Here is a 19337-nt window from a genome sequence, read left to right on the forward strand (position 1 = left end):
CTCGAACACATTACATCTACAGATGTACCAAGGCCCTTTTTCAGAGCAGCAGGCCACCTGCGGAATTTTCCAGGTTTGAGTTGAAGTGTGATGGACCACCAAAGAAGGCACATTGACGCGTTCTCTGGAGATGTCGTCTTCAAGGTGACCTACAACCACCAATTGCATGTCCACATCCTTGTCTCGGTCAAACACTGGTAGCAAGGTCATGAATGAGACATACAAAGATCATGTCATCTTACAATCTTTAGAAAGAGAACAACTGTCTCGGTTGGGATGAGGTGTGTCAGATTTTAGCTGTCTCATTATACCTCCTGATAAACGCTGGCACGAATCCAAACATATGAATCGTTCCTTTCCCAGCCTTTGAAAACATTTGGGGCAATACCAACTCAACAACTGATCATCTTTTTTTATTACATCAGGAACCTTTCCCAATCTTAGAGATTGTAATGCATCAGCGATTGTAGTTACAACATACTTTCCATATGCAGGGGCAGCTAATCTCTTTTCCTATATATTGATCCTTGTGCTGATCATTGTTTAAAGCAGGCGTCAGCAACCTGCGGCACGTGTGCCAAAGGTGGCATGCGAGCTGATTTTTAATGGCACTTTGCTGCCAGCCAGGGTCCTGGTCGCTGGCTCCACTCAGCCTGCTGCTGGTCTGGGGTGCCGTCCACTGGCCCCTGCCGGCCTCACTCAGCCCGCTGCCAGCCCAGGGTTCCGTCCATCCAGACTGGCAGTGGGATGAGCGGGGCTGGCAGCGGGGACCCTAGACTGGCAGCAGGCTGAGCAAAGCCGGTGGCTGAGATCCCGCCACCAGTCTGGGGCCGCTCAGTCCGCTGCCAGTCTGGGGTTCCAGCCGCAGGGTCCCAGCCACCGGCCTTGCTCAGCCCGCTGCCAGTCTGGGGTTCTGTCGGGGGGGCCCTGTAAATGTAAAATTTATTACTGGCATGCGAAACCTTAAATTAACGAAGACTTGCCATGCCACTTCTCAAAGGTTGCCGACCCCTGGTTTAAAGTGACCAGCTGTTTAATTTTAAGTTGTACTTCTGGGGAAATCATGCGCCACTGCGCATGCACAGAATTTATGTCTTCCACAGATTTCTTTGCTTCCCTGCAGAAAAATGACTTTCTGACAGGGAAGCAAAGGGAAGCTACAAAAGCAGTCACATGACCCTTCCCAGCAGTATGTTTCATGGGCCCAGGGCAGCCTGAAGAGAGGTAAATCACTGTGAGGCAGGAGGCAGGACTGGGGAAGACCCAGCTGGTGGCTCCTACCCTGCACCAGGCTCAGCTGCTAGACCAGGCTGGGCTGGGGAGGATGGGACTTCCTCTTCCCCTGCATGGCATCCAGGGCTGGGTCAGACCCAGATTTCTCCCCCGGCTGCAGGAAGCGCTGCAAAGGCCCCTCCCCCCACTCCTGCTTCCTGCACCCATTGCTCCTCAGCTGCATGGGGAGGGATCCCTGTACAGGGAGCTGCCTCCCATGCAGCCAGACCCCCTCATACTCTGGTCCTCCCGCCGAGCCTCACCCCCCACACTCAGAACCCCCCTGCCGAGCCCCACTCCCCCTGCACCTGGACCACCTTGATGAGCCATCTGCACCAGGATCCCCACCCCACCAAGACCCAACCAGCTGCACCTGGATCCCCACCCCACTGAGCCCCCTCACACCCAGACCTCCCATGCTGAGCTCTATCCCCCACCACAACCAGACCCCCCCTGCTGAGCTCTATCCCCCGCCACAACCAGACCCCCCCACATTGAGCCCCAACCACCTTCACCTGAATCCCCCCTGCAGAGTCCTATTACCGTTGCACCCAGGACCCTGCAACAAGCCCCTGTGCATCCAGATCCCTCCCCACACCCAGATTGCCCCACACAAAACCCTCTCAACCCACACCTGGATCCCCCCCACACTAAGCCCCTCCACACTTGGATCCTGCCTTGCTGCACCTGCCTGCCCACACCTGGTGCACTTGGCACGGATGGGCAAGGCCATGGGGTGTTTCTAGGGCAGGCCCGGCCCTTGCGCTGTGTCAGGGTTGGGTGCAGCCTCACTGCTGAGTCCATGTCCTGGATGGAGCTGCACAGTGATCTCCCATCTCTGTGCAGCCAATGGTCTGTGCTCCCCAATGCCATGCTGGAGCCTCCACATTTATTTGACAAATAATATTTCAGAATTTTGAAGAATCCTAAAATATTGTGCACACAATTTTTATTTTTTGGCACAGAATTCTTAATTATTTGGCACAGAATGCCCTCAGGAGTATAAATTGGGTCTCATTAAATAGTTGGGTTATGTCATGCATGTTGTACATAGTAAATCACTTTTCTTGTGACAATCCCCTTATTCCATGTAACATTGGGTTGACCCCCTGGTTGACTTCCTCTTGTAACATATAATCTATATGTTTGGGAATCTTCCAAAGATCTGTCAGGGATCCTAAAATTCCAAGAGGATTCAAGCTACACTTTCTCCTAGAGGTATGCAATTCATGGATTTCATTATCCATCCCCAACAGAACAACATATTGTATTTGTTGTTGATAAGCTGCAATCCAAGGAGTACTGAGAAAAACGAAGCCACTTTGGAATGCGTACAATAGCTGAATTCGCCTAGATACCAATTAGACAAATTTAACACCACAGAAATATGCATAAACCAAATTTGATTAATCAAGTCCCCTAATATGGGTGTTATGATGAGACCACTAGTGGGTCCTGGGTCCATCATTGGACAAGTTACATCATCAGGTATTGGATTGTCACAGTCATAATCAATAACTGGATCGCAAACCTTAAGTTCAAAAGTCACATTCAGTACGTAGCTATAACACCTACTGTATGTATCAGAGGGGTAGCCATGTTAGTCTGAATCTGTAAAAGCGGCAAAGGGTCCTGTGGCACCTTATAGACTAACAGACGTATTGGAGCATAAGCTTTCGTGGGTGAATACCCACTTCGTCCGTGTTAGGTTAAGGTATTTATAATAGGAATGTTACCACCAGGAGTTTTGGAATTCTTTTACTGTTTTGCAGTCATACGTTTCATAGCATTTATTATTCTTTTGTTAATCTCAATAAAGCTTTTATCAATTTGTTATTGTCCTCAGTGTAAGTGTTTTTGCCAAGCACCCCAAGAGTCCTCTCCTGCTATAGAACGATCTGAGTTCTTGGACCCTGTAGTCTGAATTGAACAAGAATCTATCAATCTTCTGGTTGGATGTGATCAGCGGTGAGCCATAACAACTAACCCATAATATTCAGGTGAACAGTGGCAGACACCTCCGTCTCGGGGCCACCCCCATAGATAGCCATGCCCACCAGGAACTCCTGTGCAGGGTGGCATGGAATATGAACCTGCAGGCCGAAGAGATTGTAGAGTCAGAGGACCCTATGGTGGACATCCTGGCACTAGAAGGACCATCCAGGGTCGCTCTACCTCTCATCAGAACTATACAAGCCAATGCAAAGACCATTTGGCAGACCCCGGCCTCCATCCCTCCTGTGGAGAGGAAGTACTTCATATCCTCCAAGGGGTTCAACTACCTGTTCACACACCCACAGCCTTGCTCGTTGGTAGTGTCGGCAGTAAATGAGAGGGAGAGGCAGGATCAGCAAGCCCCAGCGCCTAAATCTAAGCCCTGGTCTACACTAGGACTTTAGGTCGAATTTAGCAGCGTTAAATCGATGTAAACCTGCACCCGTCCACATGATGAAGCCCTTTATTTCGACTTAAAGGGCTCTTAAAATCTATTTCCTTACTCCATCCCTGACAAGTGGATTAGCGCTTAAATCGTCCTTGCCGGGTCGAATTTGGGGTACTGTGGACACAATTCGACGGTATTGGCCTCCAGGAGCTATCCCACAGTGCTCCATTGTGACCGCTTTGGACAGCACTCTCAACTCAGATGCACTGGCCAGGTAGACAGGAAAAGAACCGCGAACTTTTGAATCTCATTTCCTGTTTGGCCAGCGTGGCACGCTGCAGGACCATGCAGAGCTCATCAGCACAGGTGACCATGATGGAGTCCCAGAATCGCAAAAGAGCTCCAGCATGGACTGAACGGGAGGTATGGGATCTGATCACTGTATGGGGAGAGGAATCCGTGCTATCAGAACTCTGTTCCAGTTTTCAGAATGTCAAAACCTTTGTCAAAATCTCCCAGGGCATGAAGGACAGAGGCCATAACAGGGACCCGAAGCAGTGCCGCATGAAACTTAAGGAGCTGAGGCAAGCCTACCAGAAAACCAGAGGGGCGAACGGCCGCTCCGGGTCAGAGCCCCAAACATGCCACTTCTATGATGAGCTGCATGCCATTTTAGGGGGTTCAGCCCCAGCCGTGTTGTTTGACTCCTTCAATGGAGATGGAGGCAACACAGAAGCAGGTTTTCGGGACGAAGAAGATGAGGATGATGATGATGATGAGGTTGTAGATAGCTCACAGCAAGCAAGCGGAGAAATCAGTTTTCTCAACAGCCAGGAACAGTTTCTCACCCTGGACCTGGAGCCAATACCCTCCGAACCCACCCAAGGCTGCCTCCTGGACCCGGCAGGTGGAGAAGGGTCCTCCGGTGAGTGTTCCTTTTAAAATACTATATATGGTTTAAAAGCAGCATGTGAAAGGATTAATTTGCCCTGGCATTCGCGGCTCTCCTGGATGTACTCCCAAAGCCTTTGCAAAAGGTTTCTGGGGAGGGCAGCCTTATTCCATCCACCGCAGTAGGACACGTTACCACTCCAGGCCAGTAGCACGTACTTGGGAATCATTGTACAACAAAGCATTGCAGTGTATGTTTGCTGGCGTTCAAACAACATCCGTTCTTTATCTCTCTGTGTTATCCTCAGGAGAGTGAGATATCATTCATGGTCACCTGGTTGAAATAGGGTGCTTTTCTTCAGGGGACAATCAGAGGAGCCCGTTCCTGCTGGGCTATTTGCCTGCGGCTGAACAGAAATGTTCCCTGCTGTTAGCCACGGGGAGGGGGGAGGGTTGAGGGGGTAGCCACACGGTGGGGGGAGGCAAAATGCAACCTTGTAACGAAAGCACATGTGCTATGTATGTAATGCTAACAGCAAGGTTTACCCTGAAAGAGTGTAGCCACTGTTTTATAAAATGTGTCTTTTTAAATACCGCTGTCCCTTTTTTTTTCTCCACCAGCTGCATGTGTTTCAATGATCACAGGATCTCCTCCTTCCCAGAGGCTAGCGAAGATTAGAAAGAAAAAAAAACGCATTCGTGATTAAATGTTCTCTGGGCTCATGCTGTCCTTCCACACTGACAGAGCACAGACGAATGTGTGGAGGCAAATTATGTCAGAGTGCAGGAAAGCACAAAATGACCGGGAGGAGAGGTGGCGGGCTGAAGAGAGTAAGTGGCGGGCTGAAGAGAGTAAGTGGCGGGCTGAAGACAGGGCTGAAGCTCAAATGTGGCAGCAGCGTGATGAGAGGAGGCAGGATTCAATGCTGAGGCTGCTGGAGAATCAAACCAGTATGCTCCAGTGTATGGTTGAGCTGCAGCAAAGGCAGCTGGAGCACAGACAGCCCCTGTGTAACCAACCACCCTCCTCCCCAAGTTCCATAGCCTCCACACCCAGACGCCCAAGAATGCGGTGGGGGGGCCACCGGCCAACCAGCCACTCAGCCACAGAGGATTGCTCCAAAAAAAGAAGGCTGGCATTCAATAAATTTTAAAGTTGTAAACTTTTAAAGTGCTGTGCTTAAAGTGCTGTGTGGCATTTTCCTTCCCTCCTCCACCACCCCTCCTGGGCTGCCTTGGTAGTCATCCCCCTATTTGTGTGATGAATGAATAACGAATGCATGACTGTGAAGCAACAATGACTTTATTGCCTCTGCAAGCGGTGATCAAAGGGAGGAGGGGAGGGTGGTTAGCTTACAGGGAAGTAGAGTGAACCAAGGGGCGGGGGGTTTCATCAAGGAGAAACAAAGAGAACTTTCACACCGTAGCCTGGCCAGTCATGAAACTGGTTTTCAAAGCTTCTCTGATTCGTACTGCACCCTCCTGTGCTCTTCTAACTGCGCTGGTGTCTGGCTGCGCGTAACCAGCAGCCAGGCGATTTGCCTCAACCTCCCACCTTGCCATAAACGTCTCCCCCTTACTCTCACAGATATTGTGGAGCACACAGCAAGCAGTAATAACAGTGGGAATATTGGTTTCGCTGAGGCCTAAGCGAGTCAGTAAACTGCGCCAGCGCACCTTTAAACTTCCAAATGCACATTCTACCACCATTCTGCACTTGCTCAGCCTGTAGTTGAACAGCTCCTGACTACTGTCCAGGCTGCCTGTGTACGGCTTCATGAGCCATGGCATTAAGGGGTAGGCTGGGTCCCCAAGGATAACTATAGGCATTTCAACATCCCCAACAGTTATTTTCTGGTCTGGGACTAAAGTCCCTTCCTGCAGCTTTTGAAAGAGACCAGAGTTCCTGAAGATGTGAGCGTCATGTACCTTTCCCGGCCATCCCACATTGATGTTGGTGAAACGTCCCTTGTGATCCACCAGAGCTTGCAGCACTATTGAAAAGTACCCCTTGCGGTTTATGTACTCGGCGGCTTGGTGCTCCGGTGCCAAGATAGGGATATGGGTTCTGTCTATGGCCCCACCACACTTAGGGAATCCCATTGCAGCAAAGCCATCCACTATGACCTGCACATTTCCCAGGGTCACTACCCTTGATATCAGCAGATCTTTGATTGCGTGAGCTACTTGCATCACAGCAGCCCCCACAGTAGATTTGCCCACTCCAAATTGATTCCCAACTGACCGGTAGCTGTCTGGAGTTGCAAGCTTCCTCAGGGCTATCGCCACTCGCTTCTCAACTGTGAGGGCTGCTCTCATCTTGGTATTTATGCACTTAAGGGCAGGGGAAAGCAAGTCACAAAGTTCCATGAAAGTGCCCTTACGCATGCGAAAAGTTCACAGCCACTGGGAATCGTCCCAGACCTGCAACACTATGCGGTCCCACCAGTCTGTGCTTGTTTCCCGAGCCCAGAATCGGCGTTCCACAGCATGAACCTGTCCCATTAGCACCATGATGCATGCATTGGCAGGGCCCATGCTTTCAGAGAAATCTGTGTCCATGTCCTGATCACTCACGCGACCGCGCTGACGTCGCCTCCTCGTTCGGTATCGCTCTGCCAGTTTCTGGTGCTGCATATACTGCTGGATAATGCGTGTGGTGTTTAATGTGCTCCTAATTGCCAAAGTGAGCTGAGCAGCCTCCATGCTTGCCTTGGTATGGCGTCCGCTCAGAAAAAAGGTGCGGAATGATTGTCTGCCGTTGCTCTGACGGAGGGAGGGGCAACTGACGACACGGCTTACAGGGTTGGCTTCAGGGAGCTAAAATCAGCAAAGGGGGTGGCTTTACATCAAGAAGTATTTCAGGCAGGACTTCACGGAGGGTTCCAATAAGAAATGGTGCACCTAAGTTATTGTTCTTATTGGAACAAGGAGGTTAGTCTGGCCTCTGATTGATACATGGCTAGATTTACCTTGCTGCACCTTCCCTGTGAGTGACTGCAGTGTGACCTAGAGGAATGAGTCCCCTAGATGGGGGAGGAGGGGAAGCAAATGAGTACAAAACAAATCTGGTCTATTTCTTGTTTTGATACACTCCATCTATCTTTTACATCTTTGGTTGGCAGCAGACAGTGCAGAAGGACTGCATGCCATCCTCATCTCTTGCCTGCCCAGCAGAAGATGGTACAATAGGACTGCTAGTAATCCGTATCGCCTACCTGCTCACCATAAGATGGTTCAATAGGACTGACTGCAGGGCTAAAGAGAATGACCTGGTCAAGTCACTCCAAATTTAGTCCCTGCGCCCATGTCTGGCCAGGAGCACCTTGGACATGACAATGACAGCTACCAATCATATCACACCGTCTGCTGCCAAAGGGAAAGGGGTTGCTGCTATTGTGTAGCAATGCAGTACCACGTCTGCCAGGACCCAGGAGACATATGGTGACAGTTACCTGAGCGGGCTCCACGCTTGCCATGGTATGGCGTCTGCACAGCTAACTCAGGAAAAAAGGCGTGAAACGATTGTCTGCCCTTGCTTTCACGGAGGGAGGGAGGGAACGGGGGCCTGACGATATGTACCCAGAACCACCCACGACAATGTTTTAGCTCCATCAGGCATTGGGATCTCAACCCAGAATTCCAATGGGCAGCGGAGACTGCGGGAACTGTGGGATAGCTACCCACAGTGCAACGCTCCGGAAGTCAACTCTTGCCTCGGTACTGTGGAAGCACTCCGCCAAGTTAAGGCACTCAATGCACTTAGAGCATTTTCTGTGGGGACACACACACTCGAATATATAAAACTGATTTCTAAAAAAATGACTTCTATAAATTCGACCTAATTTCGTATGTAGACATACCCTAAGGATGCCAAGTGCCTGGATTTATTCGGATGCAAAGTTTACTCCATGGGGGGGCTTGCAACTCAGGATTACCAACCAGCATTGGGTCTTTGCTTTAGGTTAGACAGGATGGCCATGCCAGCTTGTCCTGGGTGCTGGTTATATTCCAAAGGGCTACTGTTTCTTTAAAAGATCTCTCTCCTACTGTATACTCAGGGAGTAATGCTCCATAATGCTCAATTCACTGTGAGCTGTAGGATTTTAACCCAGTCTTCCCTTGGTAAGCCAAATACTTTCACAGTTTCTTGCACACACTGTGCATGCCTCACAACCAAAGCATCCTCCATCATCCCTACTTGCTTAGCTATCAAATCTAGGGACTTAATCTCTGTAACAGCTGCCATGGGACAATCTGAATCAGAATCTAGGGTTCATCTCCCTGGATCAGGATGTGGGCTTTTGCTGCCTGGATCTGAATCTATGGTTTCTGGGCTTTGACTCCTCGATACAGGATATGGGGCTCTCTTACCCGGATCAGCACGTTCCGCATCAGAGCTATCAGAACTTTCCCCTGCATATAATACTGGGTGAGCAGGGTAACTTGCCATAAAAACCTCCACATCCTACACTTAAGGCATCTCCACTCTGACACAGGACATCCCTAAGTCCATGAACACTGGGTGTTCTACAGGTACGCCAGGTGATACCAGCATATACCAAGGGAGTGAAGAAGGTCCTTGAAATTCTAGGGACCTAGGCAGTGCTGGTGATCACCCAAATGTCCATAAGTTCCCACCCAAAGGGGCTGGGTCTCTTGACCTATATGGTGTCAATGTAACATTGAGTGGAGGAGCAGAACTAGCATCCCTTGGATGGTGTCTTTCTTTGTGTTGTAACCTAGCGATTACTACATCACAGATACTAGCTACTTGTGTCACCTGTAACACTGCATCTTCTAGTCCAGAGGTTTTTAAAACTGTGGTCCGCAGACCACCACCAGTGGTCTGCAAGCTCCATTCAGGTGGTCTGCGGATAGTTCCCTCGAAGATGCGCACCTGGGTGGCCGCACACAAGCAAATGAAGGGCCACCCACCGAATTAGTGGGGCCCCACAGGCGTGGCCCCACTAATTAGGTGCCTGGACCCTGGAGAAGACGCACATGAAAGGTGAGGTGGCGGCCTTGGGGGAAATAGGGGGTAGGTGGGAGGGGGCACTGGGGTGAGAAGAGGGGGTGGGGGGAATTTGGGACATGCAGGACTGCAGTGACCAGAGAAAGAGACAACTTTCCCCAGCTCCAGGGCTGTGGCTGCTGGGGAGACCCCCACCTTCTTCCCAGCCCCAGCTCAGGGGCTGCCGTGGCAGGGGAGAGAGAGCGCCTCCGTCGCATTAGAAAGGTCAGACGACTGCTATTAAAATATGAGCTGTGTGCTTTTATTGTAGAGCAAAAGAAGTTTATTATTATTAAGGTTTTTTATAAAGCGCTTTTATCCGAAGCGCTTTCCAATCGTTAGCTAACGGAACAAACAACATTTGGAAAGCTCAGTAAGTGGCCTGCCGAGCCCCGCAGCGATTTTCAAGTGGTCCGTGGGGAAAAAAAAAGTTTGCGAACCCCTGTGCTAGTCCCTGAACCATCCCAGTCTCTAAGGGCACCCCCTCGTCACTAGTAGGGGTAGAGGAGAGCGCCTTCCCCTTTGCTCCGCTCACCTTTGCACCCCCAGTCACTTCCTCTGAAAGGACACGTGACCCCACTTCCTGCTGCGCCACTCTGGGGCATCACTTTTCCCTTTGCAGACTGCTCCCAGCTGCTGCTGCTGCGAACTTCCCCTCCTGAGCCTCAACCTCCGACTCCGCTCCTGAAGGTACCATGTCAGCCTGTGCTAACTCTCTCGCCCTGCTTCTAGTAACTGGCCCCGCAGGTTGCTCCAGCTCCCTTGGCTCCACCAGACCCGTGGGGATGGGAACCGGTGCTCCGGTCCTCCGATCTCTCTCACACTCTGTGTCCCCCTTCGGCGCGGTGTCCCTCTTCTCTCTCTCGAACACATCGCAAACCCAGTCCAGCTCCCTGAGTCTCTCCACCCGCGATCGCCATCTGATTTCTAGCCCCTCAGCTGGCAGCCGAGCAGTGTATTTCCTCTCTTGCTCCCTGTCCCTGAGCCCTGCTTCCTTCGAACTTCTCCTCTAGCCCCTGCATCTTTTGGAAAAGTGCCAATCGCTCCCCTGCACGTAGGGATTTGTGAGCTCCTTCGTAGCCGCCTCTTTCTCCTCCACAGCTTTCTGGGCTTTTCTGCAAGTTACAGCGCCGCTCTGAAAGCGCAGAAGGGAAAGCACTGTTGTACATTCACACTGACAGCTGCCTGCGCAATGGTTAGAGGGAACCATGAGTGGCGTGTGACCCACCGGCTGTGGGAGGCCAGCCCCCAGCCCCTCCCCTTCCGCCCCAGGCCCCAACCCTTCCACCCCTGCTGGAACCAACTCCCACCCCCCCCCGCCCACAAGCCCAGAGCCTCCCTCCGCACTGCAGCCATTGGTCCAGTCCCACAGCTAGACCCCAGCCCCAAAGGAGCACTGGGAGGGTGGGTGGCGCATGGCCCCAGCCTCCCCAGCTCTGGAGCGTGGGAAGGCGGCTGGCCCCAGCCCCGGAGCACTACAGGACTGGACTCGGAGCCAGAGGACTGGAGCCACAGCTGTCCGCAGGGAGCGTCACAGCAGGGGGCGGGTCACATCTGGCTCTTTGGGGCGGCAAAGTCTCCCCCAGCCTATGCGACCTGCTGCCCATGGAAGGAACATTGCAAGGCAGTGCAACACGGGCTAAAAGAGCGAGTGCGACCCTTGGCTGTATAAAAAGGGGAATATCGAGTAGGAAAAGAGAGGTTATAGTATCTCTATTTGGCACTGGTGTGACTTCCGCTGGAATAGTGCGTTTGGTTCTACTGTTTGCAATTAAAAAAAAAAAAAGTTGATAAATTGGAGCAGGTTCAGAGAAGAGCCACAAGAATGAATACAAGATTGGAAAACATGCTTACAAGCAGCTCAATCTTAACGAAGAGATGTTTAAGGGGTGACTGGATCAGTTTAGAGCTACCTACGTGGAGAAAAGAAATGTGATGAGAGTGCCCTTCAATCTAGCAGGCAAAGGTATAACAAGATCCAATGGCTGGAGAAATCTACACTAGAAATAAGCATGCAAATTTAAGTGACAGTAATTAGCCATTGGAACAATTTAGCATGGGTTGTGATGGATTCTCCACCACTGCAAACTTTGAAATCAAGACTGGATGTTTTCTAAAAGCAGTGGTCTAGATGATCACAATGGTCCCTTCTGGCTTTATAATTAACAAAAAGGCCAATTCCCCCACCACAGTCCATCTGGGACAGTTGGGCTCCCTTGTTGGTGACATGACCCCATTTGTATATTTATTGTGTCAGGTTATGTAGACAGCTGTTTAATTTTCAAAATGTTTTGTCTGTTTCCAGGATTACGACCTGTGCATCACCTGTTATAACACTAAAAACCACGACCACAAGATGGAGAAATTGGGCCTTGGCCTAGACGATGAGAGCAACAACCAGCAGACTGCAACCACCCAGAGCCCTGGTGACTCCCGCCGCCTGAGCATCCAGCGCTGTATCCAGTCCCTTGTCCATGCCTGCCAGTGTCGTAACGCCAACTGTTCACTGCCATCCTGTCAGAAGATGAAACGAGTTGTCCAACATACCAAAGGCTGCAAGCGCAAGACCAACGGAGGGTGCCCTATTTGCAAACAGCTCATTGCTCTTTGCTGCTACCATGCTAAGCACTGCCAGGAGAACAAGTGCCCGGTGCCCTTTTGCCTCAACATTAAACACAAGCTTCGCCAACAGCAACTTCAGCACCATCTGCAGCAGGCCCAGATGCTCCGAAGGAGGATGGCAAGCATGCAGAGGACCGGTGTGGTAGGTCAGCAGCAAGGATTGCCTTCACCAACACCAGCCACACCAACAACTCCACCAGGCCAGCAGTGTAGCCCATAGATCTAGTTTAGCCTTTTATTATATTTAGCAGTAACACAAGGAACCTACAGGCCTGTGCCCTGTAAGACATTTCTTAGACGATCTTGCTTAAGCTATAGTGAAGCATAGTAGGCCTGTGTCCCTTGGCACAGATAAATGGCCTGACAAGGGGAAAGTTTTCTATATGGGCAGCATGGAGAGAAAGAGACCATCTATCTGTGTCAGCACCTGTCCTGGGCACTATGAACTGTAAGGCAAGAGGGCTGCTCAGTAAGTTCCCTCTCAGTGATTGCGGCATAGTGTATTCCAGGGGAAGCAGTTTGTCCATTCTCGCCCCACAGCATTTCAAAAGGGGTCATTTAACATCCCACCTCTGCGTTCCCAATGCCCTTGACAGGCTTCTCCCTCATCCTAGCCAAGTTGCTGGTCTCTGTTTCAACCTCAAGGAGAATGTTCTGTCCCTGGCTCGGAAGCCTGCATTCCTTGTGGTGACAGCGCTGGTCAGGAGAGTCCCAGAGCGCCAGGCTGTAGGCCTGTTTAGGGAGTGTTTCCCAAAGATGCAGTGGTGCTGCAGCCTCCTGCTGAAAGTGGCCTCAAACTGTGAGCTGAGTAAGACCAATGCACTGTGGGGTTGGTCAGGCTATCAAGGCTAAGCAGCTGCAGGTGCCCTTTTAGCTACTAACCTAATGGGAAAAAATCCTTCATTAAATCTCAGATAATTCTTGGGTCAGTCATGTGCGGACATATCCCAGGAGAGAGGATCTGTATGGGCCATCTACAGGAGCTCTCCTGTATTACTTCTCCCCACAAACCCCTGGCTTTCCACTAGTTCCTGTGAAGAACGGGGTGCTGGGGAGGGAGGTTGGATTTAGTGCAGCATATGACCCCTTTAAAGTTGGGGAACATAGATTTGCCACCTTCTGCATGACCCTTCTCTTCCACTCTCAGGTGCTCCACCATTCCTGAGAACCTGAAATCCCTGGCCTAGTCTACCCCCTCTCAAGAGCCTCAGCCCTCCGGAAGCCCCTCCCCCCGTACTGTTCTCTCCCAGGATCCCCATCTCTCCTACTCCACACCTGACCCCTTCCCTGCTGGCGAGCCTGGCCATTGGCTGATGTGTCTGTCTCACTTCCCGGCTGGTTCTTGGCGCTGAGAGGTGCCATTGCGGTTTTGGCAACTGTCAGGTGAGGCCCCGGCCTGCTGCGCATGCAGAGTGGGACCTGGGTGGCTGCCATGGCATGCTTCCAGCCATTCGGAGTGTGACCGCTAGTTACAAGATCACCACACAAGCATCAACAAAACGAAGACCCAGCAAGTGACATCTCTTAACTGGCAAGAGAGTAGAAAACGCGGCCTAGTCAATGGCAACCCTATTTTCCATGTACCTGCTCAAAAGTGGTCAGGCCATGGCCCAGGTGCTGTGCCCCCCCTCCAGCTCTGCAGCCTAGGGTACAGGCTCTCAGAGATTAGTGGCTATTCTGGGCTAGAATTGTTCTGTACTCCTGGTTGTGAAAATGCTTTAGGATATTGTTTTCTTTTCTGGTGCAGTCAAACTATTAAACAACGTGTGTTTGCCACTGGTATTAGGGTGTGTTATTTTATAATATCCTTCACACAGCATTAACACCCTTCACACAATACTGCCAGTGGCAAGTGTTCAAAGAGCATGAGTCAGCTCCCTCCCCCCCCCCATCATGAGATTAAATAAATATATAACATTTTAGGGTTTATATGTTTGTCTTTGGGTTTTGAGCCATGTTTTCAGGCTTTTTTCTGCACCCAGGCAGGCTCGAAACAATTTTTTTTGAATGAAAGCTGAAAGTCTCATTAAATCACCTGACTCCCGGGCCTGGGGTTTTAAAAAACACACCAAATATCGTGAGACTTGTGTCACCACCCTTTCCTCTCTGGGTTACTCGGGAGCAGCCAACACTCACATGTGTGCCTGGGCGCCTGATGTTGTTGACATTCAAGAAGATCCTGAGTATCCCAGTGGTGCTGTTGGATAGGTGGGAATCCTCTATTTACCCCTCTGCTACAGTCTCTTTACTCCAGTGGTTCGCAAACTTTTGTATTGGTGACCCCTTTCACACAGCAAGCATATGAGTGCAACCCCCCCTTATAAATTAAAAAACAAATTTTTTATATTTAACACTACTATAAATGCTGGAGGCGAAGCGGGGTTTGGGGTGGAGGCTGACAGCTCGCGACCCCCCAAGAAATAACCTTGTGACCCCCTGAGCGGTCAGGACCCCCAGTTTGAGAACCCCTGCTTTACTCCTATAGGAATTTAAAATTAGCGGTGCCTCCACCTGGCTGGCCCCTGTACACACTCAATGGCATGCCTGGGGAACCTCCAGGAACAAAGCTATTCTAATAATAATAATAATATAATCTGTGGCATGGGTGTAACTCAAAAATATCAATTATAAATAATATAAATCCAATATACTTGCATTAGAGTGAACGCACCTTTACTTAACAACTTAAAAAATCAGGGTATAAGAGTCTAAGATTATGTAAAAAGAAAAGGAGTACTTGTGGCACCTTAGAGACTAACCAATTTATTTGAGCATAAGCTTTGCTCAAATAAATTGGTTAGTCTCTAAGGTGCCACAAGTCCTCCTTTTATTTTTGCGAATACAGACTAACACGGCTGTTACTCTGAAACCTAAGATTATGTGTCACTACTAATTTAAATCCACAAGGGGGAATTGAATAAAATCAATTAATAAATACAGTACACAGCAATAAATGAAACTTATCTAACTGGCATTTACACTGCCACCATTTACCCCATCCCAAGTGTACACTCCTCTGGATTTCAGAGTCCTAGACGCTGGCTTGCGTGGGCGTGCTGGAAGATCTGCAGCTGGAGACAGTGCTCTGTTGGTTCTGCGTATCACTCCAGCCAAGGCAACAAGCTGCACAACCCCTCTGATGGCTGGAGCTGGCTCCTGGTTCGGTGGGAAGATCATTCTGCCTCTCCTCAGACTCAGTCTCTGCTGTGCCCCTTCCCTTGCAAGTACTTTCCCAAACCAGAGTGGGGGTTACTCTCAGTTCCTTCGCTGCAAGCCCACCCCAGTCAGCTCTAGGCACAGTGAAGACAACAACAGCCTCTGAGGCTCCCTGCTCGATCAAAGCCCCTGCGGGTTCTCAGCAGCAGCTCCTGGTACAGTCAGAGCTCCCCAGCAGGAATCTCACTCCTTCCCCCAAAATAGAGTCCACCGCCAGCTCTCCCTGCATGAGAAAGTCTCCCCCCCTTCCCCCATGGCACCATGGGAGTTGTAGTCTCTCAGGTTAGATTGCCACACACAGGCTTTTCCCCTGGAACACTCCCAGTAAAGTTCAGAGGCCCCACTAATAAAAGGTGCCTACAATTAAAATCATGAGTTGGCACCACTGCTCACAGCACAGATAAGAAATGATCGTCCCAGCCCTGGAGAGTTTGCAGTCTAATTTCAGCTCATGATAGACTGAAGGGGGTCACAATACAATAGGGTGGGGTGGCAGATGAAGGATTGGGTGACAGCAGTTAGATTGCAGTGTTCCTCAGCAACATTGTATGCACAGTATGGTGGAGCAGAGAGTGACTCCTTTCCAGTAGGCCTTGTGATATAAGAGGGTCTTCCCAAAGGATGTGAATGAGGAGACGGTGGTGGCCTCATGAACCAGCCTTCCGGGGCTAGAGGGCAATGTGGGGAAAAGCCTAGAGCTGGCTATGGGAGAAGTGACAAAGGGAGCACCTGGGCTGGTGGGATGACCTAAAACAGAAGGTCAGATTAAATAGGTGTGGGTGGAGTAATGCAGGGCTTTGAAGGCAAGAAAAAGGGCTCAATTCATCAGTGTGCTAGCTGCTGCTGGGCCAGACTGCTATTTTTTCCGGCACTAGCTTGAGCAGAGCTAGCATATGTACATCTATCCAAGCAGGGAATCCCATCTCCCAGCTGCTGTGGAGCTATACCCACAGGGCACTGTGATAGCACCTCACCCTTTCATTTGACAGAAGCCGTCAACGCCTGGAGTGCTGGCATAACTCAGACAGAGCCGGGTCGCTGGATCGAACCATGGACCTCAAGGCATGAGCCTCTACCGCATGAGCTAAAAGCCAACTGGCTCTTAGCTAAGGCTGTAGAGCCGACTCATTCTCTCTCTCTCTCTCAGTGGTCTCAGTGCCACTAGATGGGACAGAACTCCACACCCACAAGGTGTGTGGGTTACACAGGCACGGCCAGAGGAAGGCAATGCTGAGGGGGCCCCCCCTGGGATCTGCCTGTGTGGAGTGCTGAGGCTTTTCTCTGCCCGTTTTAAAGAGACAGGATTCTAACACCCTCCATATTTTTAAGCTGTGCTTGGTTGGGGGAAGGGGCCTCCTGGGAGATTTCCCAGTACCCCAGTGGGCTAGACTGACCTTAGGTTGAGGTGTCAGTGATTGAGAGCGCCAGGTGGTGGTACAGCTGTACCAGAGTATTGCCCCAATGGTATGACGGTCTACGTTATTGTCTCCCCTTGGTCACTTAGCTTTTAAGGCCTTCTCTCCAAGGCTGATGGAGGCTGTTCAAAGATGATCAAGGCTGATCGAGGGAACAAAGGCTCAAACAGCCCCCAAACACACAATCCCAACTGACCCTGTAACTTTAAATAACCCGAAAGAGAAAGAAAAAACAAACAGCCAAAAACAGCCAAACAAGCTTGCTCGCTCACTCATCCCGAGATTAGTCCACACACCTTGTTCATTCAGCAGGGGAATCTCCTGTCCCTCTTAAATGCCCCTGTTTGTGGTCCCTTAGTCGCTTAGCCTCTGGCTTTTAAGGCCAGCCCTCCTAAGTCAGCCCGACCACTACTAACCAGTGTGAATTGACCTGGTCTTCAGGAAAATAGCTAAAGAACAAATGCAAAACATGATTAAAATCAGTGATTTAAATCACCTGTTTCCTGCTTGCTGATTTAAATCATTAAAATTGGTGATTTGCATAGCTTTGATTTAAAATCTAGCCAGTCCGCTTCACCTACTCACTAATGTGTAAGGGAGCAGATGTGGAGCTGGAGTACACACTCAGAATCCTGAAGAAGGCGGAGATAAATGAAGGGGATGGGAATGATTTTTAACTACATACACTCTTAATCCCCTCCTGCTTGTTCCTTGTTTTGCTACCCTTCTCTCTCTTGGCCCTGCAATGTAAGTTTCACCAGCTTTTACACCTGTCTCCCAACTCTCATTAGACCTAGTGGGCATACATCACATATTGGTAAAGGGGTGTGTGCCTGGGGCAGTCTACATCGTTCTGCTGCCTGCATTGCCAGGGTCCAGAAGAAGCTGCAAGTTATATCAGTGCCAACACACTCTACACTTACTTCAACTCACCTCTGCTTTTGGCTCCTAGTTCTGATAACTAGTGGTAAGGGCAGGTGGGATATTTCTTTAAATGCACAATTGTATTCATGTTCTGTTTAGCAGTGGTGATTTTTCCGTACCCTCTGGTTACTCATTGATTGAATTGTATTTGAAAAAAGTTACTTTGGTTTTAATTTGTGTGCGCCTCCACCTCCTCCCTCAAGGGCCAGCAGCAGACTCCTCAAGTTCAGCAAGCTGGGATGGTGCCAGCAGCTCCCCAGGAGATGGTGTTGGGAGAACATATGGCAGACCCAGCAATACGCAGACTCATTCAACAGCAGCTCATTCTCCTCTTACAGGCTCACAAGTGCCAGTGGCGGGAACAGGCAAATGGTGAGGTGCGACAATGCAATCCCTTATTGCCATACCATGAACAATGTCCTCAGCCATATGACAAACTGCCAGGCTGGCAAATCCTGCCAGAGTGAGTAAAGGGTGTATGTCCATCCATCCAGGGCTGGATTTAGGGGCAGGCAACCCAGGAGACCACCTGGAGTGCCAGGCTTGGAGGGCACCGGACTCAGGGTGCTGTTTTTGTTGTTAGTGACAAAAGGGAAAATAGAATGTTTGAAGCAAAATGTTTCAGGTATTCCATATGTGGATTCATTTTTCACTAACCTGCTAGAATGTTCTGGACCTTTGTAGAATCTCGTGGAACCTTCCAGACTTTCTGAGAACAGCATTTTCCTTGAACCTCCTAGAACGTTGTCAGCCATGCCCTCACAGATATATTATGGGCAGGGCATTGCCGGTCAGTCAGTGAGATATAAGGATGATCTGAAGTGACAGCCCAGCTGCGATACTGTGAACCTTGTTTGATTGTGTAATTGTGAAAGTGTACTTGTGATTTAAGACTTGAGGAGTGTACATAGCTACTAATAAAAAGACATATTTAGTGAGACTCCAGAGATATCTATTGAACCCCTATCTATGCAACAATATAAAAGAAATACTGTTACTTCTTGTGCCATGCTTAACATGTGATGTTTGATGAGTTTGTAAGACTGTGGAATGTAGACTTTTGCTCTCTCTAATATGGTCTATTTTCCCCCATAGAAAATAAAAGAGGTCCCTGAAGAAGCCTTCAGGAGCTCAGTATAGGAAGCAAAAAGCTCAATTGCAATCTAGAAAAGGAGTACTTGTGGCACCTTAGAGACTAACCAATTTATTTGAGCATGAGCTTTCGTGAGCTACAGCTCACTTCATCACTTCATCAGCTGTAGCTCACGAAAGCTCATGCTCAAATAAATTGGTTAGTCTCTAAGGTGCCACAAGTACTCCTTTTCTTTTTGCGAATACAGACTAACACGGCTGTTACTCTGAAAATTGCAATCTAGTTTGCCTCAAGGGGAAAATTTGATGGGAAAATATCTGAAACAGAACAACCTAGACTGGGCTTTAGGCAGTGGCGATCATTCCCATGCAGAAGAAATTGAGGAGAGAAGCATAAATGATGGAATTCCTATTGCTAAGGAATTAGCAGATTTACCCGGAAGATAAGGAATGGAAATGCGAGGAAAGTGATGGAGAATCGTCCAGTGTTCCTGGCACCATAAACGAG

The 19337-nt window shown here is 49.8% G+C and overlaps 1 protein-coding gene across 1 annotated transcript; it reads left to right on the plus strand.

Annotated features, from left to right (window-relative positions):
• Nucleotides 1–3359: 3359 nt before the first annotated feature.
• Nucleotides 3360–13964, plus strand: LOC140908885 (histone acetyltransferase p300). Its single transcript, XM_073336912.1, has 4 exons — nt 3360–3596; nt 10110–10250; nt 11866–12324; nt 13330–13964. Exons 1-4 carry the CDS (start codon nt 3360–3362, stop codon nt 13345–13347), a joined length of 855 nt encoding a protein of 284 aa, XP_073193013.1. The 3' UTR covers nt 13348–13964.
• The last annotated feature ends 5373 nt before the right edge of the window (nt 13965–19337 follow it).

This window comes from Lepidochelys kempii, chromosome 1 (assembly GCF_965140285.1).
Source record: "Lepidochelys kempii isolate rLepKem1 chromosome 1, rLepKem1.hap1, whole genome shotgun sequence".
NCBI lineage: Eukaryota > Metazoa > Chordata > Testudines > Cheloniidae > Lepidochelys > Lepidochelys kempii.

Coding starts and splice junctions, on each gene's coding strand:
- LOC140908885 (XM_073336912.1), top strand. CDS start 3,360: ATGAACCTGCAGGCCGAAGAGATTGTAGAGTCAGAGGACCCTATGGTG. Junction 3,597..10,109: donor GCTCGTTGGTAGTGTCGGCA/GTAAATGAGAGG, acceptor TTGCACCCCCAG/TCACTTCCTCTGAAAGGACA. Junction 10,251..11,865: donor CTCCGACTCCGCTCCTGAAG/GTACCATGTCAG, acceptor GTCTGTTTCCAG/GATTACGACCTGTGCATCAC.